The following is a 19,267-nucleotide window of genomic DNA, read 5'->3' on the forward strand; positions in this document are numbered from 1 at the left end:
TTAATAAATGTGCTTTTTTGTGTGCTACAGTTTGTATGTGTAAAGTTAAAGTTAAGTTAAAGTACCAATGATTGTCACATACACACTAGGTGTGGTGAAATGTGTCCTCTGCATTTGTCATTTCATGATGCCTTTATCTCTATCTTTACATTTTGATATTTTTTGAAATGATTTATTTATTTTTTTAAGTTATGTACATTCATATGTACTTGTAGATGATGTATAGGGAATGATCCATTAAGACTTTGAGCAGAAATATGTCGTATAGGAAATTAACTATACACAATAAAACATTAACAAAATGCTGTGTCACATGAATGGGTTTTAAAGTAACTTTGTGACATGAAAAAAACACAAGTAATGTAAAAAAACAAACCAACATGGCATTTACTTTTTGATATCAAAATAAACACAAAGCAGTTTGGCTAATGAAGATGAACTAATAAACAAGCTTTGTTCTTCTCGAACGCCTCCTTGTGGTTCAGTACAACGGTTTGGCCAACAACAAAAATAAAGTGGAGTGACACCTCTCACATCGAATACACAACATACACAATGAGATGACAAAACATTTTAGCTAGTATTGATGTTATTTGAACACTGATATAGTTTGCAGTTAAATAAAGGACGGGTGAATATCCTAGTAAACAAACTGAAGACTTTATAAACAAGTTTGTGACAACGTTCACGACACATCGCCTTCTGCATGTTTCCTCACTTCATTAACTCTTAGTCACAGCAGCTGAAGGACGCTGTATTGAGAAAATAAAAGTAACATCAGATAGTTTTCTCCTTCGCTGCATACATTTAGTGTGGGGACAAGTGCGTCTGTCGCCGATATTGTCCACACCTGTCTCCATCTAAACACAGAATTGCGCTCTTAAACGCATGCCGAGAAGCGAGGGAAGATGATGTTAAACCAAGCGCTTGGCTCCGTTTACTCCGAGGGGAAATCTCCGCAGCAAAGTCCGTGTAGTTCGTCTGCCATGATTATCAAGCCAAACGACGGTAATGTGCATGCGCCTGACTTTGTTTTGCCTAAAAAGTATTAATAAATGACGGTGTTTCATTAATTAAAGAATTAGACCGTATTACTAACCGTCTGGAATTTTATCGCAAATCATCATTATACCGTTTACTGTTACATCCCTTGTCCTTAAGTTAAAGTTAAATTAAAGTACCAATGATTGTCAATCACACACTAAGTGTGGTGACATGTGTCCTCTGCATTTGACCCATCCCCTTGTTCACCCCCTGGGAGGTGAGGGGAGCAGTGGGCAGCAGCGGTGGCCGGGCCCAGTAATAATTTTTGGTGATTTAACCCCCAATTCCAACCCTTGATGCTGAGTGCCAAGCAGGGAGGTAATGGCTCCCATTTGTATAGTCTTTGGTATGACTCGGCCGGGGTTTGAACTCACAACCTACCCATCTCAGGGCGGACACTCTAACCCAGTGGTTCTTAACCTGGGTTCGATGGAACCCTAGGGGTTCGGTGAGTCAGGCTCAGGGGTTCGGCGGACGTCAAGACACACCCGACTCATCGTGTAAATACAAACTTCTCCCTATCGGCGTATTACGGATACAACAACAGCAGAAGTCAGACTGATTTGCAGGTGTGTCATTTGTTGTGAGTTTATGCACTGTGTTGCTTTTGTTCTTTGAACAAGGTGATGTTCATGCACGCTTCATTTTGTGCACCAGTAAAAAACATGGTAACACTTTAGTATGGGGAACATATTCACCATTAATTAGTTGCTTATTAACATGCAAATTAGTAACATATTGGCTCTTAACTAGTCATTATTAAGAACTTATTAAAGGCCTACTGAAAGCCACTACTAGCGACCACGCAGTCTGATAGTTTATATATCAATGATGAAATCTTAACATTGCAACACATGCCAATACGGCCGAGTTAGTTTACTAAAGTGCAATTTTAAATTTCGCGCGAAATATCCTGCTGAAAACGTCTCGGTATGATGACGCCTGCGCGTGACGTCACGGATTGTAGAGGACATTTCGGGACAGCATGGTGGCCAGCTATTAAGTCGTCTGTTTTCATCGCAAAATTCCACAGTATTCTGGACATCTGTGTTGGTGAATCTTTTGCAATTTGTTCAATGAACAATGGAGACAGCAAAGAAGAAAGCGGTGTATTGCGGCAGGTGTTGTGCCGGATAACGCACCCCCGCCGTAGAATGCACCCCCTGACTGTTGTGCCGGATAACACAGTCGGTGTTTCATTGTTTACATTCCCGGAAGATGACAGTCAAGCTTTACCGTTGGCCTGTGGAGAACTGGGACAACAGAGACTCTTACCAGGAGGACTGTGAGTTGGATACGCAGACGCGGTACCGTGAGTACGCATGCAGCTGCGGCTTCCAAACATTTGATCGCTTGCCCGTACTTTGGGGAAATATATGTACTGTATGAACTTTGGGGAGGTGAACAGTACTTTGGGCTGTGGGATTGAGTGTGTTGTGCAGGTGTTTGAGCTGTATTGGCGGGTTATATGGCAGGGTAGGTGGGAGGTGTTTGTTATGCGGGATTAATTTGTGGCATATTAAATATAAGCCTGGTTGTGTTGTGGCTAATAGAGTATATATATGTCTTGTGTTTATTTACTGTTTTAGTCATTCCCAGCTGAATATCAGGTTCCACCCGCCTCTCACAATGTCATGACTTGGTCCGGGGTGTGTGCTTTTCCAGGATGCAACGGAAAGTTGGCTCGTGCGAGACGGGAATGAAGGTACATGATTTATTATTATCAAAAAAAGGAATAAATGAAAGCGCGCACAGTGGCGGAGAATAAACTATAAAACCAAAAGACTATAGCAAGAAAAGTACAAACAAAAAACATGCACAATGGCGGAGAACAAACTATGAAACCAAAAAGACTATAAATATGGAACAAAAACTTACTTGGCTTGGACAAAAGTAGTTGCTTGAGGAATTGACATGAAAAGAAGTATCAGGCATGAACAGAGCATAAATGTGTTGAGGTCGTCAGGACGAACAACAGAAAATGAATGAACTTAAATACTATGGACATGATTAGTGAAAGCAGGTGCGTGACTCAAAACGTGAAACAGGTGCGTGACGTGACAGGTGAAAACTAATGGTTGCTATGGTGACAAACAAGAGTGCACAATGAGTCCAAACGTGGAACAGGTGAAACTAATGGGTAATCATGCAAACAAGACAAGGGAGTGAAAAGCCAGAAACTAAACAAAACATGACTTAGAACAAAACATGATTACACAGACATGACACACAGCATCTTCCCTATCTGAATCACTCCCACTGCCCTCTAGTCCTTCACTCTCACTTTCCTCATCCACAAATCTTTCATCCTCGCTCAAATTAATGGGGAAATCGTCGCTTTCTCGGTCCGAATCGCTCTGGCTGCTGGTGGCCATGATTGTAAACAATGTGCAGATGTGAGGAGCTCCACAACCTGTGACGTCACGCTACTCGTCTGCTACTTCCGCTACAGGCAAGGCTTCTTCATCAGCGACCAAAAGTTGAGAACTTTATCGTCGATGTTCTCTACTAAATCCTTTCAGCAAGAATATGTCAATATCGCCAAATGATGAAGTATGACACATAGAATGGACCTGCTATCCCCGTTTAAATAAGAAAATCTCATTTCAGTAGGCCTTTAATGCCTTATTCGGCATGGCCTTATTATAACCCTGACCCTCTAACCCTGGCCCTAACACTCTAACTCTAACCCTAACCAAAAAACTCTAAATGAAGTCTTTGTTACTTAGAATAGAAAAGTGTTACCAAAAACATAATAACTTTGTCTTAAATTTGAAAAAAAAAGAGGGATGGGTGAATGTGCATATGAAAGTGGTGGTGTTCGGTACCTCCAACAAGGTTAAGAACCACTGCTCTAACCACTAGGCCACTGAGTAGTAAAAAGTCATGTTCTTGCCGCAGATGTTGGTCAATTTTTTAGGGCATCACGGCAAATGACAAGGGCGGTCGCGGCAGTTAATTTTGAGCCCTGCAACAGAACACATACTGGAAGGAAGGGAACAGGCAAGCCTACCTCTATCTGCAGCATGGTCAGCTGCTCCTCCAGCTCCTTCTGGACCAGCACCTCCTTCCCCTTGAAGCCGATCTGTCTGGTCAACTCGCTGATGGCCAACTTCAAATCTCTCATGTCCTTCTCCAGGTTCTCCAGCTCCAGGTCGCCCTCGGTGATGGCCGCCTCCTGCATGTTCACCTTCTTCTGGTAGTCGAACAACACCTCCTCGTGCTCCAGCAGCTGGATGCCTCTGCAGAAGAACATCAAAAAGATATGAGACATGCTCATTTTTTGAAATGGCCTACTTGAATGGGGCCTCAGACACACAGCAGATTGCGCCGCTGCACGATTCCTTCCTGGGTCTTGTTCATATGGAGAAGTGCTTGCTCCTGGTGGCTGATGGTTTGCCTCAGCCTCCGTAACTCCACTTCAATGTCCTCACGCTCCTGACTCACCTGACGGCTCTGCCAAGCAACCTATGGGAAGCAAAACACAAATTCTACGACTCCCAGTACTTGTCAATTTATGGCACTTAAGAGCAGCCGAGACCTTGTTGATGTTGTTGCGTAATTTATCCTTCATTTTGCTGCTTTTGGAGATCTTCATATCAACTTTCCTCAGTAACCTGTAAAAAAGCAAAATCACATTCAGCCACCATTTTAGGATATCTTCTCAAAGCATAACACTATACAAACACAGATTGTCAAGAGATGTCCGATAATAAAAAAAATGTAATATCTGAAATGATCGGTATCGGTTTCAAAAAGTAAAATGTATGACTTTTTAAAACGCCGCTGTGTACACGGACGTAGAGCGCCAATAAACCTTAAAGGCACTGCCTTTGCGTGCCGGCCCAATCACATAATATCTACGGCTTTTCACACACACAAGTGAATGCAAGGCATACTTGGTCAACAACCATACAGGTCACACTGAGGGTGGCCGTATAAACAACCTTAACACTGTTACAAATATGCGCCACACTGTGAACCCATGACAAACACATTTCGGGAGAACATCCGCACCGTAACACAACATAAACACAACAGAGCAAAAAACCCAGAACCCCTTGCAGCACTAACTCTTTCGGGATGCTACAATATACCCACCCCCCGAACCCCGCCCACCTCAACCTCCTCATGCATGTTAAAAAGGCATGTTAAAAAAAATAATGCACTTTGTGACTTCAATAATAAATATGGCAGTGCCATGTTGGCATTTTTTTCCATAACTTGAGTTGATTTATTTTGGAAAACCTTGTTACATTGTTTAATGCATCCAACAAAATTAGGCATAATAATGTGTTCATTCCACGACTGTATATATCGGTAGAGATGTCCGATAATATCGGCCTGCCGATTTTACCGGCTGATAAATGCGTTAAAATGTAATATCGGAAATTATCGGTATCGTTTTTTTTTATTATCGGTATCGGGTTTTTTTTTTTTTGTTTTTTTTTATTAAATCAACATAAAAAACACAAGATACACTTACAATTAGTGCACCAACCCCAAAAAACCCCTTCCCCATTTACTACACTCATTCACACAAAAGGGTTGTTTCTTTCTGTTATTAATATTCTGATAAATGCGTTAAAATGCAATATCGGAAATTATCGGTATCGTTTTTTTTTTTATTATCGGTATCGGGTTTTTTTTGTTTTGTTTTTTTTATTAAATCAACATAAAAAACACAAGATACACTTACAATTAGTGCACCAACCCCAAAAAACTCCCTCCCCCATTTACTACACTCATTCACACAAAAGGGTTGTTTCTTTCTGTTATTAATATTGTGGTTCCTACATTATATATCAATATATATCAATACAGTCTGCAAGGGATACAGTCCGTAAGCACACATGATTGTGCGTGCTGCTGCTCCACTAATAGTACTAACCTTTAACACTTCATTTTACTCATTTTCATTAACTACTAGTTTCTATGTAACTGTTTTTATATTGTATTACTTTCTTTTTTATTCAAGAAAATGTTTTTAATTTATTCATCTTATTTTATTTTATGAATTTTTTTTAAAAAGGACCTTATCTTCACCATACCTGGTTGTCCAAATTAGGCATAATAATGTGTTAATTCCACGACTGTATATATCGATTGATATCGGTATCGGTAATTAAAGAGTTGGACAATATCGGAATATCGGATATCGGCAAAAAGCCATTATCGGACATCCCTATAAAAAAACATATTTGGTCCAATGTGAGGGAATAGATATGTTACATTACGCACACACCTGTCCTTCCTGGTCACAATACTTTTCTGGATCTGCAGCTCATTTTCCAGCACCTTCACCTGCTCCAGTAACTCGGCGAGGCTCTCCGAGGCAATTTGCTTTAGCTTGACATACTTATTTTTCTCCTCGGTGATTGCGTCGCAAAGTTCGCCGTACTGTAGCAGTCTGAGGAATAAAAGGAACAATTAATTAGCGGCTCAGTCGGGCTTGTAATCAGTGTCTGCAGACAACAGATGCCTTTTAAGCGAGAGCTCCGTGCTCTCGCCGGCGGTGCGAGGTGAGCGTCGTAAATTGCCAAAATGAGTTTTTGGGGGAAAGTGGTCACATATATAGGGTTGTGTCCTTATCCTTGCAAACATTAAAAGGAGGGGAAGTTGGCAGCGGGGAAAAACAAGCGTGACACCTGCGCTGCAGCATAGCACTCAGCTTGCTGTGGTGCATGGCGATGAGCTCCTTCTCTTGCAGTTCCTGTCGGATGTGTTGGTTCATTTGCTGTGGACGGATGAAATGACACAGGAAGAGGGGCCTTTAAAATCGCAAAAACATTAGTCAGTGTAGGGGTGTAACGGTACACAAACATTTCGGTTTAGAGGTCACGGTTCGGTTCATTTTCGGTACAGTAAGAAAACAACAAAATATACATTTTTTGGTTATTTATTTACCAAATTTGTAAACAATGGCTTTATCCTTTTAACATTGGGAACACTATAATAATTCTGCCCACGTTAATCAACATTAAACTGCCTCAAGTTGTTGCTCAGATGAAATAAAATGACAAAACTTTTCTTCTACATATAAAAAGTGCAACATTAAACAGTTTCAAGTCAACTCCATCCATCCATCTTCTTCCGCTTATCCGAGGTCGGGTCGCGGGGGCAGCAGCCTAAGCAGGGAAGCCCAGACCCTCCTCTCCCCAGCCACTTTGTCCAGCTCCTCCCAAGGCGTTCCCAGGCCAGCCGGGAGACATAGTCTTCCCAACATGTCCTAGGTCTTCCCCGTGGCCTGCTACCGGTCGGACGTGCCCTAAACACCTCCCTAGGGAGGCGTTCGGGTGGCATCCTGACCAGATGCCCGAACCACCTCATCTGGCTCCTCTCCATGTGGAGGAACAGCGGCTTTACTTTGAGCTCCCCCCGGATGACAGAGCTTCTCACCCTATCTCTAAGGGAGAGCCCCGCCACCCGGCGGAGGAAACTCATTTCGGCCGCCTGTACCCGTGATCTTGTCCTCTCGGTCATAACCCAAAGCTCATGACCATAGGTAAGGATGGGAATGTAGATCGACCGGTAAATTGAGAGCTTTGCCTTCCGGCTCAGCTCCTTCTTCACCACAACGGATCGATACAGCGTCCGCATTACTGAAGACGCCGCACCGATCCGCCTGTCCATCTCACGATCCACTCTTCCCTCACTCGTGAACAAGACTCCGAGGTACTTGAACTCCTCCACTTGGGGCAAGATCTCCTCCCCAACCCGGAGATGGCACTCCACCCTTTTCCGGGCGAGAACCATGGACTCGGACTTGGAGGTGCTGATTCTCATCCCAGTCGCTTCACACTCGGCTGCGAACCGATCCAGTGAGAGCTGAAGATCCTGGCCAGATGAAGCCATCAGGACCACATCATCTGCAAAAAGCAGAGACCTGATCCTGCAGCCACTAAACCGGATCCCCTCAACGCCTTGACTGCGCCTAGAAATTCTGTCCATAAAAGTTATGAACAGAATCGGTGACAAAGGGCAGCCTTGGCGGAGTCCAACCCTCACTGGAAACGTGTCCGACTTACTGGACCAAACTCTGACACTGATCATACAGGGAGCGGACAGCTACAATCAGACAGTCCGATACCCCATACTCTCTGAGCACTCCCCACAGGACTTCCCGAGGGACACGGTCCAATGCCTTCTCCAAGTCCACAAAACACATGTAGACTGGTTGGGCAAACTCCCATGCACCCTCAAGAACCCTGCCGAGAGTATAGAGCTGGTCCACAGTTTCACGATCAGGACGAAAACCACAGTTCCTCCTGAATCCGAGGTTCGACTATCCGGCGTAGCCTCCTCTCCAGTACACCTGAATAGACCTTACCGGGAAGGCTGAGGAGTGTGATCCCACGATAGTTAGAACACACCCTCCGGTTCCCCTTCTTAAATAGAGGAACCACCACCCCGGTCTGCCAATCCAGAGGTACCGCCCCCGATGTCCACGCGATGCTGCAGAGTCTTGTCAACCAAGACAGCCCCACAGCATCCAGAGCCTTAAGGAACTCCGGGCGGATCTCATCCACCCCTGGGGCCTTGCCACCGAGGAGCTTTTTAACTACCTCAGCAACCTCAGCCCCAGAAATAGGAGAGCCCACCACAGATTCCCCAGACCCTGATTCCTCATAGGAAGACGTGTTGGTGGGATTGAGGAGGTCTTTGAAGTATTCCCTCCACCGATCCACAACATCCGCAGTCGAGGTCAGCAGAACACCATCCTCACCATACACGGTGTTGACAGAGTCAACTCATCATGCTTAATTCATTACAGCATTTGGGAAGCCTGTAGTTGATTTTTATTAAATAAATAAATGATAAATGGGTTATACTTGTATAGCGCTTTTCTACCTTCAAGGTACTCAAAGCGCTTTGACACTATTTCCACATTCACCCATTCACACACACATTCACACACTGATGGCGGGAGCTGCCATGCAAGGCGCTAACCAGCCCCCATCAGGAGCAAGGGTGAAGTGTCTTGCCCAAGGACACAACGGACGTGACTAGGATGGTAGAAGGTGGGGATTGAACCCCAGTAACCAGCAACCCTCCGATTGTTGGCACGGCCACTCTACCAACTTCGCCACTTCCCCAATCATTCATTTTTAAGAGCCTATTTTAAAAATGTTATCGAAAAAATGGTCACATAATCTTTGACAAAATCATCATATTTTAAAGCCTATCTAAAAAAAATCAATTATGCAACAAAATCCTCAATTGTTTAAAAGTCCAACTACAAAAATGCTAGTCAAAGACCCTTTACATGACCAAATGTTATATTTTTATCAACATGTGATAGCAGGGACCCTGCCATTCAAAACTAGGCTGCTCCATTGCTAATGATTCATGTAACTATAGCTGAAAAAAAAATAGTACAATAGCAATAGGAGAGACAATTCATCCCTGAACACCATGGAGTTCATGTAGGCTTAATGGTGCACTTACATTATTATATCAACTATCAGAGACAGAAACTCTTCATTTAACATAATGTCCTTTTTTGCTGCTTCAACACAGCTCAACACAGAAAAAGGTCAAGTGAAATAACAGACAGACAGGGCTTTGGTGTCCGTAACACACACACACACACGCACCGTAAAATGAGCTAACATTACGCTAAAAGCGAATTAGCCTTCACCTCAAGCCAGGACTGCGAGCGAGCTGAGCTGCAGTTTATATTTCTAGAAGGTCAACGGGCTCCATACTTGCCAACCCTCCCGAATTTTCCGGGAGACTCCCGAAATTCAGCGCCTCTCCCGAAAACCTCCCGGGACAAATATTCTCCCGAAAATCTCCCGATTTTCAGCCGGAGCTGGAAGCCACGCCCCCTCCAGCTCCATGCGGACCTGAGTTGAGGACAGCCTTTTTTCATGACGGGAGGACAACAGGGTGACAAGAACTAAATCATCCAGACTAGAGATAAATTGTATTATTATGTTTATCTTACCTAAAAATAAATATATTTATTAATTTACAAAAAAAACAACTAAATACATGTTTACTATATTTTGCTAAAAACATCAAAATTAATTGTATTTTTATTTGTATTTTTTCCTGACTCCTTATTACATCCAGCCATACAATTATACATTAAAATAAACATATTTGAAATAATTGATTTTAAATTATCATAATAATTCATTTAAAATGACCATATTTAATTATTTAAATAATTGCTTGTTTATCAACAACTTAAGCATTTTATTCATTACATTTTGAAACTCTCAGAAGCCAAATTATGTTATATTCCTTAAGATTTATTTATGCAAGTTTGAAGTATCAATTGTCTAAACACAGTTTTGTTTGCATATTTTCAGGATGTAGATATCTATATATATATATATATATATATATATATATATATATATATATATGTATGTGTGGGAAAAAAATCACAAGACTATTTCATCTCTACAGGCCTGTTTCATGAGGGGGGGTACCCTCAATCATCAGGAGATTTTAATGGGAGCATTCGCATACCATGGTTTATATAGGGCACAGAGTGGGTGGGTACAGGCTGGCGTAGGGGCGTGGTGATTGGCTCATGTGTTACCTAGGAGGTGTTTCCGTCTATGGCGGCATGCTGTTACAATTTCGCTGCGCTTGTTGAGTGATGACAGGTCTGGACGGTAAATAATAAACAGTTTCTCTTTCAAGCATAGGTTGCATCTTTTATTACCACTATTGTAAGGTGTGCTGGATGCAAGAATTTGCCATGTTATTGAATATTCAACATTATTGTCTTTGAGGTCCCAAATGTGTTTGCTGAGTTCTGTGGTATTTCGCAGGTTTTTGTTCCTGAAGCGCAGCGAAATTGTAACAGCAGGCCGCCACAGACGGAAACACCTCCTAGGTAACACATGAGCCAATCACCACGCCCCTACACCAGCCTGTACCCACCCACTCTGTGCCCTATATAAACCATGGTATGCGAATGCTCCCATTAAAATCTCCTGATGATTGAGGGTACCCCCCCTCATGAAACAGGCCTGTAGAGATGAAATAGTCTTGTGATTTTTTTCCCACACATACATATATTGCGCTCTACTACGGTATCGAGCACTATTTTTTGGATAACCTTATTAAGACATATATATATATATATATATATATATATATATGTAGGAAATACTTGACTTGGTGAATTCTAGCTGTCAATATACTTCTCCCCTCTTAACCGCGCCCCGCCCCACCCCCGACCACGCCCCCACCCCCCTCCACCCGAAATCAGAGGTCTCAAGGTTGGCAAGTATGACGGGCTCCTAGTGATGTTACTAGTACCGTATTTTTCGGAGTATAAGTCGCACCCGAGTATAAGTCGCACCTGCCAAAAATGCATAATAAAGAAGGAAAAAAACATCCATAAGTCGCACTGGAGCCCGGCCAAACTATGAAAAAAACTGCGACTTATAGTCCGAACAATACGGTAGTTGACTGGGAGGTGTTTATTATAATTTGGGGAGAGTCCGCTGCCTGATGCTTACCTGCTAAACGCTAAGCACTGACTACATGCGCTCTGAATACACACTGCTGATTGGCTGTTACCGCTCTGAATACGCACTGCTGATTGGCTGTTAGCGCTCTGTGTGTAGCCAATCAGATGGTTGTGTGGGTGGGACAATGCTGGTTGCTGTGCGAAGCAGCTTGTTAAGACTTTAGTTTAGCTTAATATGTTGGTGTGGAAATTGGTTGGGTACACCTCCGAACCGAACCGAACCCCCCGTAGCGAAACGGTTGAGTACAAATACACGTAGCGTTACACCCCTAAGTCAGTGTAATATTAGTGTGTGTTTCTGCTGTACCTGAGCTCGTAACATCTCCCGGTGCTTGTGGCCCCTCTCCTCTGCTTTAATGTATGTGAGACAGCGGAGATGATGCAGTTCTTCTCTCAGGCCGTCTGACTCCCTCAGCAGCTCCTGAATGATCCCATACTGCTGCTGCTTCTGGCTGGCTTCTTTGCTTCTTGACAACTAGCAAGGGAGGACAACGGCTTTGTGTTCACCATTGTTCTCAGCTGTTGTTTTTGCTTGTAGTGAAAAGGACATATTCTAGACAATGCTATGCTTTGTTTCTCACCGTTGTAGATATGCAGGACTAATGAGGCGGCAGAAAGATATTGCTTGCGCCCACACGCGGCGCCCACGTCCTCACCTGTTTTTCAAAGCTGACTTTGAGAGCATCCACTTCTTTCTGAAGAGCCATCCTCTGCGCGACTCTGGCCCCTCTTTTTGGAAGAGGCTCTAACTAGAAATTGAAGTCAGAAAGTCACAGTGAAAAGTTTTATGTCTGCTTTTGCTCAGTCTCAACAGCGTTGAAACTTCCAATTATGTGTGGAAATACAAACACAGTGGTACCTCCATGTTTGTATCCCTCGCCTTTCATAGGAGAAAAAGTTGCAATGGTAAACTAAACAAGGTCATGTAACTTCTTATTGATTGATTGAGACTTTTATTAGTAGGTTGCACAGTGAAGTACATATTCCGTACAATTGACCACTAAATGGTAACACCCCAATACGTTTTTCCACTTGTTTAATTCATGATACAGATATATACTATCATATATACTATCATCATAATACAGACATCACACAAGATCATCACGTTGAATTATTTACATTATTTACAATCCGGGGGGGGAGGGGAGGTTGGGTTTGGTTGTTATCATCAGTCATCAACAATTGAGAACAGAGAAATGGATATTGGAACAGTGTAGGTCTGACTTGGTAGGATATGGACAGCAAGTAGTGAGCAGAGAGAGAGAGAGAGAGAGACATCAGAAGGCATAAGAAAAAGTATCTGCATTTGATTGTTTACATTTGATTATTAAAGGGGAACATTATCACAATTTCAGAAGGGTTAAAACCATTAAAAATCAGTTCCCAGTGGCTTATTATATTTTTCGAAGTTTTTTTCAAAATTTTACCCATCACGCAATATCCCTAAAAAAAAGCTTCAAAGTGCCTGATTTTAACCATCGTTATATACACCCGTCCATTTTCCTGTGACGTCACATAGTGATGCCAACACAAACAAACATGGCGGATAGAACAGCAAGCTATAGCGACATTAGCTCGGATTCAGACTCGGATTTCAGCGGCTTAAGCGTTTCAACAGATTACGCATGTATTGAAACGGATGGTTGTAGTGTGGAGGCAGGTAGCGAAAACGAAACTGAAGAAGAAACTGAAGCTATTGAGCCATATCGGTTTGAACCGTATGCAAGCGAAACCCACGAAAACGACACGACAGCCAGCGACACGGGAGAAAGCGAGGACGAATTTGGCGATCGCCTTCTAACCAACGATTGGTATGTGTTTGTTTGGCATTAAAGGAAACTAACAACTATGAACTAGGTTTACAGCATATGAAATACATTTGGCAACAACATGCACTTTGAGAGTGCAGACAGCCCATTTCAGGCGCGCTAAGAACATATATTTTTCCACGATTTCAGCACTCAGGTTAACCATACCTAAATAGACACAAAATACTGCATTACACAAGACTACCCGAATGTACTCGAATGATTGAAAAAAAAAAAAGTTTTTAAGCTAAATTATTGGTAAACACAGTTTATGGATAATAATTTACGTAAAACCGCGAGTAATGAATAAAGTTTTCATCAATTAATATATTCTGTAGACATACCCTCATCCGCTCTCTTTTCCTGAAAGCTTTTTGTTTGCCCCTTTTTTCGGAAGGTTCGGCTTTTGATGTGATTTTTCGCCAAAGTATTGCCCCTGTTTTCATATAACGTCTCCATTGTCATTAACCAAACATTGCGCGTAACAAACTATGTTAAGTTGTTTATGTGTGTGTTTACTACATTATCTCTTATCTGTATGTACTTATGTACCTTGCTTGCTATATTGTAGCAAAGACTTTCAAAATGTGCACCTAATTCTTACTATACTTACCATATTTTTCAGATTATAAATCGCTCTGGAGTATAAGTCGCACCGGCCGAAAATGCATAATAAAGAAGAAAAAAACCATATATAAGTCGCACTGGAGTATAAGTCGCATTTTTGGGGGAAATGTATTTGATAAAAGCCAACAGCAAGAATAGACATTTGAAAGGCAATTTAAAATAAATAAAGAATAGTGAACAACAGGGTGAATAAGTGTACGTTATATGAGGCATAAATAACCAACTGGTATGTTAACGTAACATATTATGGTAAGAGTCATTCAAATAACTATAACATATAGAACATGCTACAGTATATGTTTACCAAACAATCTGTCACTCCTAATTAGTCTTCATAAGTACCTAAATAGTAGCAGGTAGAATCTTTTTTTCCACAATGCACTTCTGCCATGACCCGCCCCGGCCAAATTTGTATTGGTTGACGTGTGTGTGTGAGACGATTGCTGATATACGTCTAATCTCTTACATGAACGAGCTAAATAATATTATTTGATATTTTACGGTATTGTGTTAATAATTTCACACATAAGTCGCTCCAAAGTATAAGTCGGTGGCCAAACTATGAAAAAAAACGCGATTTATAATCCGAAAAATACGGTATTGTAACCTAGTTTTGAGCAAATCAACGACTTGTAGTTCAGTATGAGATTCTGACTACAAAATTGCATTTGTATCCAAATATTTGGGTGTTTTCTTAAGCAAATTGTATTCATGCGAGCAAATAATACCTGTGATGAATCATAATTACCGTATTTTTCGGACTATAAGTTGCAGTTTTTTTCATAGTTTGGCTGGGGGTGGGACTTATACTCAGGAGCAACTTATGTGTGAAATTATTAACACATTACCGTAAAATATCAAATAATATTATTTAGCTCATTTACGTAAGAGACTAGACGTATAAGATTTCATGGGATTTAGCGATTAGGAGTGACAGATTGTATAGCATGTTCTATATGTTATAGTTATTTGAATGACTCTTACCATAATATGTTACGTTAACATACCAGTTGGTTATTTATGCCTCATATAACGTACACTTATTCAGCCTGTTGTTCACTATTCTTTATTTATTTTAAATTGCCTTTCAAATGTCTATTCTTGCTGTTGGCTTTTATCAAATACACTTCCCCAAAAAATGCGACTTATACTCCAGTGCGACTTATATATGTTTTTTTCCTTCTTTATTATGCATTTTTGGCCGGTGCGATTTATACTCCAGAGCGATTTATAATCTGAAAAATATGGTAAGTATAGTAAGAATTAAGTGCACATTTTGAAAGTCTTTGCTACAATATAGCAAGCAAGGTACATAAGTACATACAGATAAGAGATAATGTAGTAAACACACACATAAACAGCTTAACATAGTTTGTTATGCGCAATGTTTGGTTAACGACAATGGAGACGCTATATGAAAACAGGGGCAATATTTTGGCGAAAAATCACATCAAAAGCCGAACCCTCCGGAAAAAAGGGTTAAACTGGTGTTGGGTTTTATCAAATACATTTCCCCAAAAAATGCGACTTATACTCCAGTGCGACTTATATATGTTTTTCCCCTTCTTTTGTATGCATTTTCAGCAGGTGCGACTTATACTCCGAAAAATACGGTAATCAAAATTCAAGAGTGTGATTAATCTGATTTTTTTTTTTCATGATCACTTGACAGCACTAGTATTTTTGCATAGAAACACTATAATTACTATAATTACTATCAACACAAAATGACATTTTGTGTTGATATTGTAGGTTTCTGGAAGGGATCAATTGAATTGACATTTTGAATGAAAACATGTTTTTTTTTCATGCGATTCAGTTTTTGGCGGACCTTTTGGAACACATTTACATTTGGCCGGTGCGATTTATACTCCGGAGCGATTTATAATCTGAAAAATATGGTAAGTATAGTAAGAATTAGGTGCACATTTTGAAAGTCTTAGCTACAATATAGCAAGCAAGGTACATAAGTACATACAGATAAGAGATAATGTAGTAAACACACACATAAACAACTTAACATAGTTTGTTATGCGCAATGTTTGGTTAACGACAATGGAGACGTTATATGAAAACAGGGGCAATACTTTGGCGAAAAATCACATCAAAAGCCGAACCCTCCGGAAAAAAGGGGTAAACTGGTGTTGGGTTTTATCAAATACATTTCCCCGAAAAATGTGACTTATACTCCAGTGCGACTTATATATGTTTTTCCCCTTCTTTTTTATGCATTTTCAGCAGGTGCGACTTATACTCCGGTGCGACTTATATTCCGAAATATACGGTAATCAAAATTCAAGAGTGTGATTAATCCATACTTGCCAACCTTGAGACCTCCGATTTCGGGAGGTGGGGGGAGGGTGGTCGGGGTGGGAGGGGGGCGTGGTTGGGGGCGTGCCTAAAAGGGGAGTAGTATATTTACAGCTAGAATTCACCAAGTCAAGTATTTCATATATATAACAAATACTTGACGTTCAATGAATTCTAGCTATATATATATATATATATACATACATATATATATATATATATATATATATATATATTTATTTTATTATATGTATATATATATATATATATATATATATATATATATATATATATATATATATATATATATATTAATTGTATTATATATATAAAAAAATAAATACTTGAATTACAGTGTTCATTTATTTACACATATACACACATAACACTCATCTACTCATTGTTGAGTTAAGGGTTGAATTGTCCATCCTTGTTCTATTCTCTTGTCACTATTTTTCTAACCATGCTGAACACCCTCTCTGATGATGCATTGATGTGTGGCACGCACAAAAGTGCTTTCATCAAATGCACTAGATGGCAGTATTGTCCTGTTTAAGAGTGTCACAACATTGCTGTTTACGGCAGACGAACTGCTTTACGGTATACAAAAACGTGACTGCTGTTGTTGTGTGTTGTTGCCGCGCTGGGAGGACGTTAATGAAACTGCCTAACAATAAACTCACATAAGAAACCAAGAACATCATTCTACAGTTATAACGTGATTGGGCAGGTATGCTGGTTATATTGTGGGTTAGCAGACTCAGGTCCATGAATTTCGGGAGATTTTCGAGGAAAATTTGTCCCGGGAGGTTTTCGGGAGAGGCGCTGAATTTCGGGAGTCTCCCGGAAAATCCGGGAGGGTTGGCAAGTATGGATTAATCTGATTTTTTTTTTTTAATTATTATCACTTGACAGCACTAGTATTTTTGCATAGAACAACTCTAATTACTCTCTGTAAAATGACATTTTGTGTTGATATTTTAGGTTTCTGGAAGGGACCAATTGAATTGACATTTTGAATGAAAACATGTTTTTTTTCATGCTTTTCAGTTTTTGGCGGACCTTTTGGAACGCATTACTAACAAAAAGCGCGGGTAGCACTGTGATAATAGTCAACAAGCATTTAGATAAAGACGATGAATGATTTATTGTTGCTGTTGAATTGGAAAGGATGTGCTGGTTGAATTTGAAAAGCACTTCAACGCATCCTGCCACAAGTTGGACGTCAGTAAAAGTAAAAAAATAGGCTTTGTTTGCGACATTTCCTAAATACGCGGAATCCCTAATGTGTCAATGTGATTTCCTTTGGTGTGCGTGTGATATGTGCTGACACCTTTCCCTTGACTTCTCTCTTTCGCTTCACAAACTGTACGGAACAGTGAAGTTACAGGAAACTGCATGCCACCGATGTCAGGGCAAATGTCAAGTAACGTGCCACACACCTGTGTTTTGAGGCGCAAACTGAGTAGAAGCTGACATGCAGTAGGTCACCTGTGCTTGCAGGTGGGCGCAGGTAGATTGCGTGTGTTGAAGCTGCTCGGTGGCCATGGTCAGCGCTCGCTCCATCCTCTTGAAGGCTTGCATCTGCCTGCAGCCGACAGGAAACCTTTCATCAGCATCAATGTCTCAAATGAAGCACGTTGAAGACCGCAGGAGACGTTTGATTAGCTTTTAATCAGCTTTAAACGCATACGTTGATTCCGAGGTGTATCCGTGTTCATTCTACGGCCCGAGCACCAATCCCCCTCAAGGACAATGTATTATTAAATTGCCTTGATTATTTATTTATTTTTACCTTTTTTTCTCTCTGAGCTGCATGGATTGACTCTTGAACAGAAGCTTATGCTCGCACGTGATACTCTGCAACTTCATTTCCAGGATCCCTCTGGTAATAAAAAAAAGCATGGGTTAGTGCATGTGCCTCACAATACCAACTTCCTCAGGATCTTTCTGTGTGGAGTTTGCATGGCTACTCCGGCTTCCTCCCACTTCCAAAGACGTGCACCTGGGGATAGGTTGATTGGCACCTGATTGATTGGCACCTGGGGATAGGTTGATTGGCAACACTAAATGGGCCCTAGTGTGTGAATGTTGTCTGTCTATCTGTGTTGGCCCTGCGATGAGGTGGCGACTTGTCCAGGGTGTACCCCGCCTTCCGCCCAAATGCAGCTGAGATAGGCTCCACAGTGCAAAAACTGAAATCCAAGTAAGATTAAATATCTCAAATAAGGGTGATATTTGCTTTTTTTCTGTCTGATAAGATAACTATTCTCACTAAGCAGATTTTATGTTAGAGTGTTTTACAAACCCCGTTTCCATATGAGTTGGGAAATTGTGTTAGATGTAAATATAAACAGAATACAATGATTTGCAAATCATTTTCAAGCCATATTCAGTTGAATATGCTACAAAGACAACATATTTGATGTTCAAACTCATAAACTTTATTTTTTTTTTGCAAATAATCATTAACTTTAGAATTTGATGCCAGCAACACGTGACAAAGAAGTTGGGAAAGGTGGCAATAAATACTGATAAAGTTGAGGAATGCTCATCAAACACTTATTTGGAACATCCCACAGGTGAACAGGCTAATTGGGAACAGGTGGGTGCCATGATTGGGTATAAAAGTAGACTCCATGAAATGCTCAGTCGTTCACAAACAAGGACGGGGCGAGGGTCACCACTTTGTCAACAAATGCCTGAGCAAATTGTTGAACAGTTTAAGAAAAACCTTTCTCAAGCAGCTATTGCAAGGAATTTAGGGACTTCACCATCTACGGTTCGTAATATCATCAAAGGGTTCAGAGAATGTGGAGAAATCACTGCACGTAAGCAGCTCAGCCCGTGACCTTGGATCCCTCAGGCTGTACTGCATCAACAAGCGACATCAGTGTGTAAATGATATCACCACATGGGCTCAGGATCACTTCAGAAAACCACTGTCAGTAACTACAGTTGGTCACTACACGTGTAA

General features: G+C 41.1%; 1 protein-coding gene across 1 annotated transcript in view; it reads right to left on the reverse strand.

The window, feature by feature from the left end:
* ccdc146 (coiled-coil domain containing 146) overlaps nucleotides 1-19,267 on the reverse strand; it is a 116,691-nt gene that overhangs the window by 44,372 nt on the left and 53,052 nt on the right. The window contains exons 10-18 of the mRNA XM_061961429.2: nucleotides 18,086-18,175; nucleotides 17,782-17,878; nucleotides 12,199-12,291; nucleotides 11,850-12,017; nucleotides 6,693-6,781; nucleotides 6,290-6,454; nucleotides 4,586-4,661; nucleotides 4,364-4,512; nucleotides 4,058-4,286 (exon numbers count right to left, since the gene is read on the reverse strand). Of these exons, the coding sequence (XP_061817413.1) occupies nucleotides 4,058-4,286; nucleotides 4,364-4,512; nucleotides 4,586-4,661; nucleotides 6,290-6,454; nucleotides 6,693-6,781; nucleotides 11,850-12,017; nucleotides 12,199-12,291; nucleotides 17,782-17,878; nucleotides 18,086-18,175 (1,156 nt within the window). The remainder of the gene's footprint in view (nucleotides 1-4,057; nucleotides 4,287-4,363; nucleotides 4,513-4,585; nucleotides 4,662-6,289; nucleotides 6,455-6,692; nucleotides 6,782-11,849; nucleotides 12,018-12,198; nucleotides 12,292-17,781; nucleotides 17,879-18,085; nucleotides 18,176-19,267) is intronic.

This window comes from Nerophis lumbriciformis, linkage group LG05 (assembly GCF_033978685.3).
Source record: "Nerophis lumbriciformis linkage group LG05, RoL_Nlum_v2.1, whole genome shotgun sequence".
NCBI lineage: Eukaryota > Metazoa > Chordata > Actinopteri > Syngnathiformes > Syngnathidae > Nerophis > Nerophis lumbriciformis.